The sequence below is a fragment of the Dipteris shenzhenensis genome, chromosome 14, assembly GCF_047967505.1.
Source record: "Dipteris shenzhenensis isolate YYH24624 ecotype China chromosome 14, Dip_SZ_1.0, whole genome shotgun sequence".
Taxonomy (NCBI): Eukaryota; Viridiplantae; Streptophyta; class Polypodiopsida; order Gleicheniales; family Dipteridaceae; genus Dipteris; species Dipteris shenzhenensis.
In genome coordinates, this window is record NC_141609.1 from 38804368 (window position 1) to 38817678 (window position 13311).

The following is a 13311-nucleotide window of genomic DNA, read 5'->3' on the forward strand; positions in this document are numbered from 1 at the left end:
TGGATGATAATCTGGGGATGGCAAATTTGTTGGCAAAACATCACTTGAGGTAGCAATACCCCAATTGAGTGGTGACGGCTACAACTGGCTTCTCTCCATAGAGGATGGGGAGGTAGAATCGTGGTGCCAATTGAAGGCAAAAATGAAGTCCTACTTTGTGCTGAAGAATGAAAAGTTCCACACTCGAGAAGAATGGCAAAATCTCAAAGTGGCTGATGGTAAAGTAAAAGAGTATATTCATAAGTATTGACGCCTCATGGTCTAGATCAAAGCCATGCACCTTGATGATAGACTACATGGCATTCTATTCGACTTGCACAATTGCACTCAATGAGAAGTTGAGAGACAAGATCCAGAAGATTTCCTAGATGCCACGCGAATGGTTGAAAAGATGGTTCGCATTGACAGAAGGTGGGTTCAGGCACAACAAGGAAAGTTTGGATTTGCTAGTGGGGGTGATTGGTGGAATAAACCTCCACCTCGAGTTGATACCGAGGAAGCGAGCACCAGAATGAGAAGTGCAGCTTTGAATTTAGTTGGGACTAAGAGAAGAGGCACAATGGTGTTGCGATTGCCTATGCAAAGTGGACCAACTCTTGGACAAGGGTGGGATCATCAAACAATCGATCAACTGGCCTAGCTGGGGGGTTGTTTTGGTTGTAGCAAAAATCAAAATTTCAAGGATTGCTCTAACAGGCAACATGGATTTGCCAAGTCACAAATAGCTTTAATGTAGAGCCTAGGCTGGTGAAGAAAGTGAAGGATATGGGGAATCCCTTCAAATCATAGATGTTCGAGACTGGGGAATCAAAGAGCCCAAGGTGGGGTATTGCTCTAACAGGCAAGGTGGATTCAAGGATTGTTTTGGGGTATCTACGGGCTTTGCCAAACCTCCTAGCAACTCAAGTGCCTATCATTGCCAATGTCTATCTAGACCGGTCTAGACGGGTCCTCAACAATGGGGAACAAGGAGTGATGGTTGACTTTGGTGCTACCCACAACTTCATGATGTCGAAAATGGCCAGGAGGTTGAAGATCTGAACCACGGAGTTAAAAGACATGGATGTGTCCTTTGCCTAGGGAAAGGACTCCGTGGTGAAAGTGGCCTTCGACTAGAAGGCCAAGCTAGTCTTCCTTGTGTTTACAATGGACGCATTCGATGCTATTGTGGGCCTAAGTTGGTATGACCATTGATAAGTGATTGCAATGTTCTAAAAAGGGGTGGACATGATCATGTTGTATATGCAAGGTTATTCTCTCTCTCTCTCTCAACTGGTCCCCTCCTCCCTCACTGACCGTGCATATGCTGTGTGGCCATGTGGCATGCGTCGTCATATGATGACACCCACGACATATGCTAAACCGCATCACCCGTTGCTCGACCACCTTGTGGACTTGGCTTGCTGGTGTGTCTAAAGTGCAGTTGTCTTCACAAGACCCCGAGTGCTGACGATCCACAAAAACATGGGTGGCAATCCTCCATTAAAATGTTAGTTATATATTCCAATCAAGTGTAGTCTACTACGAGGCCCATGCTTCTATCTGCGAACTGTCACAAGTCTCTGCGCCTTTTGTAGACCATTGAATCGTTGCTCTGTCCATGTGACAGTCACTGTGGTTGCTCTACATGGCCTCCGTAGCTCATGAATCCACCACCGCCATGTGTTTCGTGAATTTAGGGTCTCGTGACTTCTATCCGTTATTTGTTCACTGCTCTGGCTATTGTCCAATGCTCTATGTCTTCTATAACTTCTATAATGGAGTCGCACCTCCTGAACCTTTTCCCACCCTCTCTGAAGCTTCCCCAAAGCTCTCGAACCTCAAATTTTATCCACAGGGAATATCTTAGCTTCTATCCGTTATTTGTTCACTGCTCTGGCTGCTCTCCAATGCTCTATGCCTTCTGTCACGATCCCTTGCACGGAGTTGCACCTCCTGAACCTCTCTTAAGCTCCCCCAAAGCTCTCGAACCTCAAATTTTGTCCACGGGGAATAGATTAGCTTCTACCCGTTATTTGTCCACTGCTCTGGCTGCTGTCCAATGCTCTATTGTGCGGAGTCGCACCTCCTGAACCTTTTCCCACCCTCTCTGAAGCTCCCCCAAAGCTGTCGAACCTGAAATTTTGTCCACGGGGAATATCTTAGCTTCTTCCATGTGAAACCCCTCCTTAAAGAATAGTATGATAAGACAAGAAGGTCAAACAACTTACTAACCAATGCATTTTTTAACAATCTATACTACTATAGCTCAAAACCTTCATTGAGTAACAAATACATTTCTTAACAATTTGTAGTAGTATTAGTCAGAGGGATATAACAATTGCGCTCATCCCTCAAGGGCTAATAGGAGCAACACTATTGAATTTTTGGAGACATGAAATTTGATAGGAGAAACTTTTTACGAGTTTTCAAAAGTAGAGGATAAGCTATGCATGCATTATCAAGGATAGGATGGCATTTGACAATTATACATGAATTTTTCCTTGCCATCCATCTCTCATGAAATATAAATCCCTTAAGTCAAGATGCAACATTCTTATCTACTACATCCTCCGTACTCAAATCGGGAAAATACTTGGATGATCGTCAACAATTTACTTTTGAAAAAACTCTAGTTACATTTATCAACCATCATCAATTGAAAGTAGCGCTACCGCTACTTGATAAGTTGGTAGTAGTACTTGGTACTCTCTTTCGCAGAGCTACTGCAGGTACACAGCACTTTTTAAGTACGCCACAAAGCTCTCAACGGACCGGTATTTGCTTATACATGCTTCTCTCTACATGCACCATTATGGGCTCGTGCCGGGGAGGCACTATGCAATTCGTTGGATGGTAACACAGCGTCCCTATAGAGACGCAGCTGCCCACCATAGAGGTGCCTGATTAAAAAGCTCCAGCGCTTTGTACGTAGTAGCAGGTATGAAACAGAAACACCCTTCTTACTTTTAGCTGTAGCTCAAACGAGTATGAGTATTTCGCCTGGGCACTCCTATCTCGCAGGCGTTCACCTTTGCTGCAAACCGTAATGAGCACAAAGACTCGTTGGCGGACTTAGGATCCGGGGATAAATTGACGAACATAAGGGTCTTTGAGTCTCCACCTAAGCACGGCTGCAAGGACCAACGTAATGCAATTCAGAGAGGGAAAAGAACACTGCAAACTGTAATGCCTGTACTTTCAATGTCTCACTCCTTCTCATGAACCTACTTGTAGCAGATATGTCAATTTTGAGTTGCGGTAGGGGATGTGTTGTTCCCGGTTAGCTATGGCCAGAATCACGTCCCCCAAGCTAGAAAGACTTTTATTGATAGCCTGTTGTGCATAAAATTCGACAGCATGTTACTCTCTCTCTCTCTCTCTCTCTCTCTCTCTCTCACACACACACACACACAGAGTGGTAGCTTTTTTGAGTGGCAAAGTGTGGGTCTCATGCTTTCTTGTGAAGTGCTTGCATTGTGCTGTGCCCAAAAAGTTTCTTCCTCTCCATTTTCTCTCAAAACTGCAAAACAAATCACAAGGCTAGGATTGCTCCCACAGTGCTGATTATGCAGCCAGAAACAAATTGTTAGCCCTTGCAGCCACGTTGTACTGCCTCGTCATTCATCCAGAACACATATTGCATGAAAATACCTGTGTTTCTTTGAGACGATGCCCACTGGAACCACTGCGAGAAAGCCTCTCACTTCCAGCTAAGTCAATTAAATTTAGTATGCCTTGCACCTGTTGGTCTGTACTCTGCAGCATTTGCACCATGCAAATTTGGTGTGTAAGAAATCCTAGCTAACACATTAATTTAAGGCTGCACTTATACTTAGTGGCAAAGCAGAATTTAATTTGGACATCTTGGTATTACAATACTAATCGACTTTGAGACTCAATAGTTACAACCTCATTGAAGCCGGAAATGCGAAGTGTAAATACACAGTGACTGCGGGAGGACTCTTCATTCATAAGGGTTTTGCCTACTGCCCTGCCATAGCCACAACTCTTGATCATAATTGTCTATGGAAACAGTTGAGAACCAAAAAACTTGGTTGCCTCTGTGAAAATGTTACCTGCTTTGTGCAGCACGCTGCAATAGAGATGAAACCTCCTTCCATTTTGTTACTTCCACCAGAGTGAGATCGGTCACTACAGTATTTCCATTCTGGTCATGCTTCACAACATACTGTTTTGCAGGTGTCTCGTTCTTACTACTGACAGTTAGGAGATCACGGATTGTTTCATTGTAGATCTCTAGCATGGATGCCTGTATAGTTCCATGACATCGGTGGTAAGTATGCAAAGACCACCTACAGGTTAAAAAATTTAAAAGCAAATGATCAAATTTTGGAAAACCTGCATTTGGAAGCTCCATCCTTGTGAACTTAGTGCTTGACTAGATTTAAAAATTTGTTCCAATGATCTTGGAATTACTCCTTTCTGCTCCAGATCGTCAGGATTACCCAGCATGGTATGTGTTTTCCCTGATCCAGTCTGTCCATATGCAAAAATGCAGACCTGCATACGCATTAATTGTGTCAGTGCTCTCAGCTTGTGTGTGCTACGACACTAAAAAGACCAGGATATGTAGCAAAAAAAGTTTGTGAATTGTGGGGTTCAGTTCTGCATCATGTGCTATAGAATTGGGGGCAGTCCTACTCGAACTGGAGATGCAATGAAGTCATAATACATACAGGTTTCCCCTATCAGCAGAAAGAGGCATTCTTTGTTAGTCTTAGCCGTTACCCTTTCTAATATTCCCAACAGCAAGGACAGCAATATACAGTGAACCCTCATCCCGGAGCAGTTTTACTCTGATGTGGATCTAGGTTTCTGAAGCCTCTTTAAAGACTATGTTACGTGCCCTCCCAGCAGCTTAGCTGTTCATAAAAAATTCTTACATATTGCATCATCTACATAAGCAATGTATTTACACTGGCCCCACGCCAACACCTGATATCACAGTTTTACTAGAGACTCAATCCCACCACATTAGCTAGAGTTCTCTTGTTTCCTTTCCATATCAAGAATTCTCTACATATTGTGTCATCTATCATACACCATGTACAGCAGAAACCCAATATAACTAGAGTCTATAGAACTTGGTATTCCCAATCCCCAGAAATACACTTCCTGTCAATTGCATCATCTATCATACACCGTGTACAGCAATCCCTGGGGATTCACTTTCCTGTCAATTCGTACCCCCAATCCCTGGGGTTTCACTTTCCCATCAATTCGTACCAACTGCGTGCATGTAAGGAAAGGGGGTTTTATGAGCAAGGTGGGTTCTTTTGAGTTTCTAATTGACTTTTTCTCTTCCCCTAAAACTGCTCCACAACAATACCCAATCATAGCTCCGTAGCAAGGGGGTTAACTTTGATATATGTATAATATACAAAAAGTATATAATTTCTGTAGATACACTCCATATATAGGGCGAGTTTTTTTAAATTCCAAACATGCACAACAATACCCCGTCATAGCTCAAGTACAAAAAAGGTGGCATTTTATGAGCAAGGGCAATTCTTTTAATATCCAAACTTGCATGTGTTACAGTTTCTATGGAAGGATCCTATATACAAGGGAAGTTTTTGCAGATTCCAACATATACGTGACAAGGGTCTCTATAATCCAAGTGAATCCATCCAGTTTTCAATTGACTTTTGACTCCTTTCCTAAAACTACTCAGCACTTATGTTCTCTCCTCATCTTCCACCACTCTTCTAAAAAGCCACAAACTCAATGCTTCCAATTTCTATCACCAAGCTGGCTTTCTACTTCATATACTTCATAAACCTCCCTCCTTTGTCACTGTTGGCCAATTACCCTTCAACCTTGTACCAATCTACCAACTCATTGAATAGCATCAGTGGCATGTACCTTTTCATCTACCCTTGGCCTACACCAATATCTCCCAACACTTCCCACATCCTAAGATGTCCACCTCCACAAAAGATGGTATCCCAATTTATTCCTTGCTGCTCTCAAAAAACTTATTTGGTATTACATGCCCTTAGCTGAACGTATGTCCTCATGAGACCCAAAAATATATTCAATAATAAATACCTATTGAGTTCAAAATCTCACTAAAGAAAGCTTTCCACCAACTTGACATTTCGACCTGCACTCCCCTCCTTGCCAATAATGGCCAAGAGGAGTTTTTCTAGGTTCCAAGGTATACATGACAAGGTCCTCTATAATACAAGTGAATCACTTGATTTTTCAATGAGCTTCTACAACTTCCCTAAAATTTCTGCACAACAATAATTAATTATAGCTCTAGTATTATAGTTGACCGTTAGTTTGTTTCCTAAATTTTCTCCATACCAACACTTAGTTAGAGCTCTCTTCCACAAAACTTGGCATTCCAATTGACTTTAAGTTCCTTTACTAAAACTACTCGATTAGCATTTATGTTGTCTCCTCACACCCAAAAGGATCTTCCACCACTCTACCAAAAAAAGTCCACAGACTCAATGCTTTCAATTTCATGTTGTATATACGTCTACTTGAACTCCCCTCCTTGCCAACAGATCGCCATTTTACCCTTATATATTACTACCATTGGACAAGTACGTTTAGCATTCCACAAGCTTTGAAGTTTGTTAGCCTGGCTACCTTGCCAAAATTGCAACATGATCTACACATAGGAGAAGGGGTAAAACATTACGTACTCACCATCATACACGCACAGAGACATACACCTCCCCCTGCTCCCACCCTGCTACCTTGCCAGATGTTGCAACATGATCCATCATTATGTACTCACCATCATACAGGGATAGAGACATACCTCCCCACCTCTTCCCCCTTAGTTTCAGCTTCTCCAAGTTTAAGTTTCTACACACCACATACTCTACACATTCTTCCACCACTCTATGAAATTGCGCATATGTGCATGCACTTGCATGGGGCTGTGTGCACAGTCGTAGAATGATGTGTGTGTGTGTGTGTGTGTGTGAGAGAGAGAGAGAGAGAGGGGAGGTAGGTTGCATAGGAAGTGCTTTTATATGCATATCATACCATTCGCACTGTAGATCATTTGTCCCCCTGCTACCTTGCCAGATGTTGCAACATGATCCATCATTATGTACTCACCATCATACAAGGATAGAGACATGCCTCCCCACCTCTTCCCCCTTAGTTTCAGCTTCTCCAAGTTTAAGTTTCTACACACCACATACTCTACACATTCTTCCACCACTCTATGAAATTGCGCATATGTGCATGCACTTGCATGGGGCTGTGTGCACAGTCGTAGAATGATGTGTGTGTGTGTGTGTGTGTGTGAGAGAGAGAGAGAGAGAGGGGAGGTAGGTTGCATAGGAAGTGCTTTTATATGCATATCATACCATTCGCACTGTAGATCATTTGTCTCTTGCACCAATGGGAAGGGGAGAGCATTTGAAATTTATAGGAAAACTAAAGGTGTGGAGGGAAAATGGCCTCCCATTCTTATCGACTTGTCTAGGCTGTAATTCAAGTCGACTCTTCATGATCAACAGTGGAGGTTGTATGGTCTTTCATGGCCCTTGGATCGAAGGATAGAGTATTAAAGAGGGTGACACATGGTGGCCCTTGGATCATTAATGGATAGGGTAATAACGAGGAGTCGCACATGGCAAACCCAACGACCATTGAATCATGGAAGATCTAAAGGCTATGCTTCATTTCAAAGTCTGTGCATTGAATGCTTGTGAAGGCCCCAAGGGCAATTGTTGATTCACAGTCTTGATTAAGCTATGTGGCACGTATCATGCACGTAGTTGCCCTGTGGCGTGGCTTAGCACAAGCAGCTGCTGTGTGTGCAGTCTTGACCTCTCACAGGAGCCCATACTTTGTACAGAGTGCATTACATGCACTTGAAACCTCAATGGCAATCGTTGGATTGAGCGGGTAATTGAATGGTCCACATTTAGCGTGCTTCGTGCACCCCTTGGATTGGTTGGTAGCCCATCCTATGGCTGTGAAAGGCACGACTCATGCACACGTCATTGGATGATGAAATACATATTATGGCTAAAACAACCGTGATCATACTACATCAAATCAAGCCACATGAACAGAGGCTTGTCTGCTAGAACGTATATTTTCTCTAGAAAGAAGTGTGTACCTTGTAACCATCAAGGGCACTTTGAATAAGCTGAGATATCTCCACAAATACATCCTCTTGCCCAACTTCTGGCCCAAAAACTTTGTCAAATGTAAATGCATGCTTCTGTCCTGGCAAGGCCAATGAAGAAGTTTCAAAAATATTAGCACTAGCATGAGATCAATTAGAGTCAATAATGACAAACACATAGAAAATGAAACCAACTACTGTTGTTTCAAAGCAAATGTGCATTTGCAATTTTAAAACTAGTCTCAGTGTTGTTTCCATTAGCAATGCCAAGTGGGTGAAAAGGCACTATCCCTTGTTCTTCAAACACTCTATAAGACAGCACCCTCCAATCATAAAATTAACCATACAAAAACTGAAAAGGCTTACTTTTCTCTCCAGAAAGGGAGCCCCTTTATAAAAGCCACTGTAGACAAGTAGATATTTTGAAAAAGATACGAAGAAAAAAACCAGCCGATTTTCCTTTCATTCCGACTTCCAAGGCACTATGTCATACTCTTAGATAAGCAATTATATCGCAGGATGTTTAAAAAAGCCTTGATATGTGTACACGTAAGACGGCATTGAATAGTGAACACACATTTGTGAATTCCCTTCTTAACCAACTGAATAAGAATTCCACAAAAGCACCTTGAGAAGAGAATGAATATGAGGCACCTCTCTCTCTCGCTCTCTCTCTCTCAATATTTAGAGAGGAACCCTCTCTTAAAGAAAGCATGTATGTCCGGTACTCCCAACCTCCTAAGGCTGTATCAGTGTCCAAATATCACTTCATGCTGAAACAAGATGGCAATTTTTTGGTGAATTCCCTACTAAATTTCATCAAGTGCATTTGTGCATCTGCATAGTAAGTTTGTTTAAAGGCCTCAACATGCGCATGATGAACTGACATGAACTTTGCTAAACAGGTATTGAACATACATTTGTAAATTCCCTTCTTAGCCTACCAAATAAGAACTCAGCAAAAGCACTTGAGAAGATATAATTTGAGACACCATTCCCTCTCCCTTCTCTCAAATAAAAAATGCCCAGCCTCCTCCCTCCTAAGGCTGTATGAATGTGCAAAGGCCAAATTTTCCAACATCTCTTCATGTTGAAACGACATATATACTGAATTGTATCTCACTCTTTTCTGCATATGCATAGTAATTTTGTTTAAAAGAGCACCGATATCGTGACTAGAATCAAAGGGACAATATATGTGCCCTGATACTAACAGAAATCATAAAAAAGACCAGATCAATTGTGGAAAGTAGCATATTTATGCAGCAGGCAGCGACAGCAGGACTGTGCAAGCTTAAGTACTTTGCAAAAAAGAATGCAGATATGCTGAAGACCACAAAATTAAAGACTTGGCTTCAGAAAAGCCATTATCTCGAGCAACAAGCACGAGGTAATGCATGAAAAATGGCAACCATGCACATTGCAGCAATACTTTGCATGGAAGACAACTCTTAAGAGTTCTGTGTCTTGTATATGGGATAAATTCCACATTTTTCAAAACATGATAAAGAAACAAGCACGAGGTAATGCATGAAAAATGGCAACCATGCACATTGCAGCAATACTTTGCATGAAAGACAACTCTTAAGAGCTGTGTCTTGACATTTTTCAAAACATGCTAAAAGAAAATACTGACTTGAACACATCCTCAGGGAACAACACTCCACACATGCTTTTTTGCAAAAGTCAGAATAATCATCTCAGCAATATGGAGTGCACCTTGAGCCTGAACAAGTTCAATCCCACGCCCAAGGAGCTCTGTTGATGCTGGATATTGCAGAACTGGAAGCTCTTCTCCTGTAAAACTTTCATCATCTGGCAATAAAGGTCGAACTCGGCAAAAGACCCTTACATTGCCTTTCAACTCCTGCAATTGCATACGAAAAGAAATTTACATCGCATTTTGTGGCACATGATAACAAATTGGTCATGTAGAAATCGCCAAGCTCAATCACATCATCAAAATTATGAGGGTTTAGAAACGAGTAAAACCAGAATTGTGTTGTGTAATTTCCTTCGGAGTAGTTCACCCTCACGAACCCTCAGCTCAGCTTCAGCCAACCTATTTTGCAATTCATCTATTATAAACTTCTGCTCTGCTCCCTCGCTCCTATGATGTGCCATGGTAGTCTCTGTCATCTGTATAAAATCATTTCATAGCACATTGTATTTATGAATATAAAAAAAAACCTGTCAAATTAAAGTAGCATGCCTATTGAGAAAAGAGGGTTGACCTGCAGCTTTTGATTAGCTATTTCCAACTGCTTTTGAAGGCTACTAATATGTTCGGCTTGAGAGGCATAACTCTCCTGTAATGGAAAGGTCAAGACACAAATTAGGAAAAGCTTCTCACAGACACTACAATAATGAATAGAAGACAAGAAGCTGTGACAAATAGGAACCTCCAATGTTGTAGCTTTGGAGTTCAGAAGCTCCAGCTCGATAGCTGATTTCCCAGTGCACTCCTTATATCTAGCATTTTCTGCAGCTAATGCTTCTAGCTGAATTGCCTGTTGCACTTTTTCCTCTAGTGCACATTGTAGTTCTCCTCGAAGTTCCTCTCCTTCCTCCACTAAAGTTTTTCTCTGCTTGGCCCCCTCTTCTATTGATGCCTGTAGCATGTCTTTCAATGTCAGGCATTAGGTTAACCAAACTCAGGTATAAAGGAAAGGCCTAACAATGGTATCTTACTACCTTGGCCTGATTAAGCTGTTCTTGAAGTACAGCAGAATGACCTCTCAAGCTACTAAGGGTCTCCATCATGGCAGATTTTTCCTTCTGTGTTTTGGTGATAGTCTCTGCAGCGGTTGCAGCATCTGTTTGCAGCTTACTGTTATATAGCTGCAAACTGGTGTTGTACTCTTGCAGTCTCCTGTTGATATCTTGCAGAGAAGCTACCTGCATCCAGTTGCATTAAGACTCCATCAAGTAGATTTAGCTTCCTTGTACAGGGCAGTTGCTCCTGACCGTTCAAAACCAATTGAAAGGCCGAAATTCAAACCACCTGTTGGTTTGCGCTATCGCAATCCTTGCGATAATTGTCAGACTCTTCCCTCAGAGAAGCAATCTCCTCTTTTGCTGCTTGTAAGGTTTCTGCATCTTTCTCCCGTTCAAGTAGCAGACACTGTAAAGGCAAATGACACATGTAAACTGACATCGCAAGCAATGGCACTGCCCACATTTGTTTCAAACAAGAAAATGCATAGAAGTGAGCTTTCAGAACATGTAAGCAGGACCCAGGTAATGTCAAAGCAACTACCACTAACATGTCATCATGTGCGCGTTATTCTGAAGCAGCATGAACGGAGAAGGCTGGGTTGGGCAGAACAGTATGCACCTCTTTCTGAGCTTCTGTTTTATGGTGTTTATCTTCAAGTGCTGCGCACATGGATTTGAGTTCCGACAGGCCCCTCTCAAGCTCATCCTGTTTACTCCTCAGCAAATCTTCTGTTAATTTGCATAGCAAGCAATTGCACATCAGCATCAAGCCTTTACTATATAAGAAATCTAGTCAGGAGTATGGTGCGCAGAGAGCAGCTAACCAGTAAGGTTGTGTTCTCCAAGCAATTGCACATCAGCATCAAGCCTCTACTATATAAGAAATCTAGTCAGGAGTATGGTACGCAGAGAGCAGCTAACCAGTAAGGTTGTGTTCTCTTCTCTCGTCAAGGAGTTGATTGTAAAGGTGCTCCTTCTGAAGAATGTAAGCAGCTTCTGATTCTTGAAACCCACGGATGCAACTGCGGAGCTTCCTGATGTACTCCATCATCTGCTCAGACTTGCCCTGTAGGATAGAAAATCGATATTTTCTTAGTGCTTCTCTGATATGAATTGTTACCTCCTATGGAAATCCTGCTCGGAAAAATCGTGTCCTCTTAACTGTGTATTTTGAGAGACTGGAACACCGTCTCCACATGCTCTGCCATGCGCACAGAGCAATGCGATTCACATACAATTGAGCCTTTTGACAAAGGAGCAATACCTTGAAATCGAACTTGTTTTTCCCCTTCATCTTCATGTTGAGCAAGGCCTCAATTTCTTCTTTCGTCATTGCCATTGGACTACCATCATCGCAAGTCCTTATTGCAGAACGGCTTGGAGTAGCAGACTGATCTATATCTCCCATAAGACCAACTTCCTGTCGGACGTTGACGGTTGAGAAAGCTTGGCGAACTCGTATCCTTGGCTCTGACATCACTCGGACGCCAAATATATCTCTGCCAATCTTCCGTTTCTTGTCCGATGGAGCTTCACGGTTTTCTTTCTGAAACAACATTAGCTTTGTCAGACAAAGACCGAGATGGGACTTGGGAAGGGTTCACTGGAGAGGTCCGACCCGTGTCCTTGACGCAAAACAGAGATCCCAGAGGAAGCGAGCGGCCACAAGGGCGATCCATGAGAGCAGGTGAAAAACACAAAGAACAACCCGACGGAGGAGAAGGAAAAGGTAGAAGCTTTGAAAACCGTGCAACGCAAGGAAAGAGGAGACACATTTCTCCACAAATTTGCAGCAATTGGTGATCTGTGGCTTGGAAACAGAGCAGCGCTGCTGCTGCCGCTGCTTGCTGAAGCGGAAAAGCAGAAAGGGATGAGAGAGAGAGAGAGAGAGAGAGAGAGAGAGCGAGCTTACGTTGAAAGGGCTTTTCTTCGCACTGCCGGGAGGCCGAGGTTGCATGGTGGCTGGTCTCATGTTCCGGGGGGGGGGGGGGGATCAATCTTCGAAGTGGCGAAGGGAAAGTTGGGACGAAGCTAAGGCCGCATGGCGTTGTTCTCTCCCTCTGTCTCGCTGGCCTGCGTTGCCTCCAGTGGAGAGCAGAGCCTGCGAGGTGAGAAGCAAACAAAGAGATGGAAGGGGAAACTGAAGGAGATGAAGCTGCGGGCTATGGCGATGGAGATGCTGCTGTGGCTATGGCGATGATGGAGAAGAAACCTAGGTGAAGCTGGTGGCTATGGCGATGGGGGAGCGTTGCTGAGGAAATGTTGGCTATGGAGTGTTGAGAGTGCGTTTGTATGTTGCTCCCGTTTGAAGAGAAAAGAAAAAATTGGTCCCCCTTTTTTTTTTTTTTTTGGGTGCGTTTTTCAAAAGAAGAGGAGATTGCACCTCAACGGTCACCTTTTGGATGCCTAAAGCTTGTTGACTACAAGAGTAGCCTTCACTCTTCTAGATCGGGTGCATGTGCAACCTCCATGGCTTTCCTTTA

General features: G+C 42.9%; 1 protein-coding gene across 1 annotated transcript; it reads right to left on the reverse strand.

Annotated features, from left to right (window-relative positions):
* Positions 1-2374: 2374 nt before the first annotated feature.
* Positions 2375-13156, reverse strand: LOC147894595 (kinesin-like protein KIN-14D). Its single transcript, XM_087384427.1, has 17 exons — positions 12741-13156; positions 12093-12374; positions 11750-11894; positions 11448-11557; positions 11115-11234; positions 10805-11008; positions 10513-10722; positions 10345-10419; positions 10103-10249; positions 9830-9977; positions 8102-8211; positions 4342-4503; positions 4059-4252; positions 3892-3973; positions 3634-3738; positions 3211-3315; positions 2375-3113 (listed from the first exon to the last, which is right to left on the reverse strand). The coding sequence occupies exons 1-17, from the start codon at positions 12798-12800 to the stop codon at positions 2949-2951; spliced, it is 2424 nt and encodes an 807-aa protein (XP_087240553.1). The 5' UTR covers positions 12801-13156; the 3' UTR covers positions 2375-2948.
* Positions 13157-13311: the final 155 nt, after the last annotated feature.

Excerpts from the sequence above, each read along its gene's own strand:
- LOC147894595 (XM_087384427.1), bottom strand. The coding sequence starts at position 12,800 with ATGAGACCAGCCACCATGCAACCTCGGCCTCCCGGCAGTGCGAAGAAA. Across the intron at positions 10,723-10,804 it reads AACAGCTTAATCAGGCCAAG|GCATCAATAGAAGAGGGGGC; the intron begins GTAGTAAGATAC and ends GACATGCTACAG. Across the intron at positions 10,420-10,512 it reads CCAAAGCTACAACATTGGAG|GAGAGTTATGCCTCTCAAGC; the intron begins GTTCCTATTTGT and ends TTTCCATTACAG.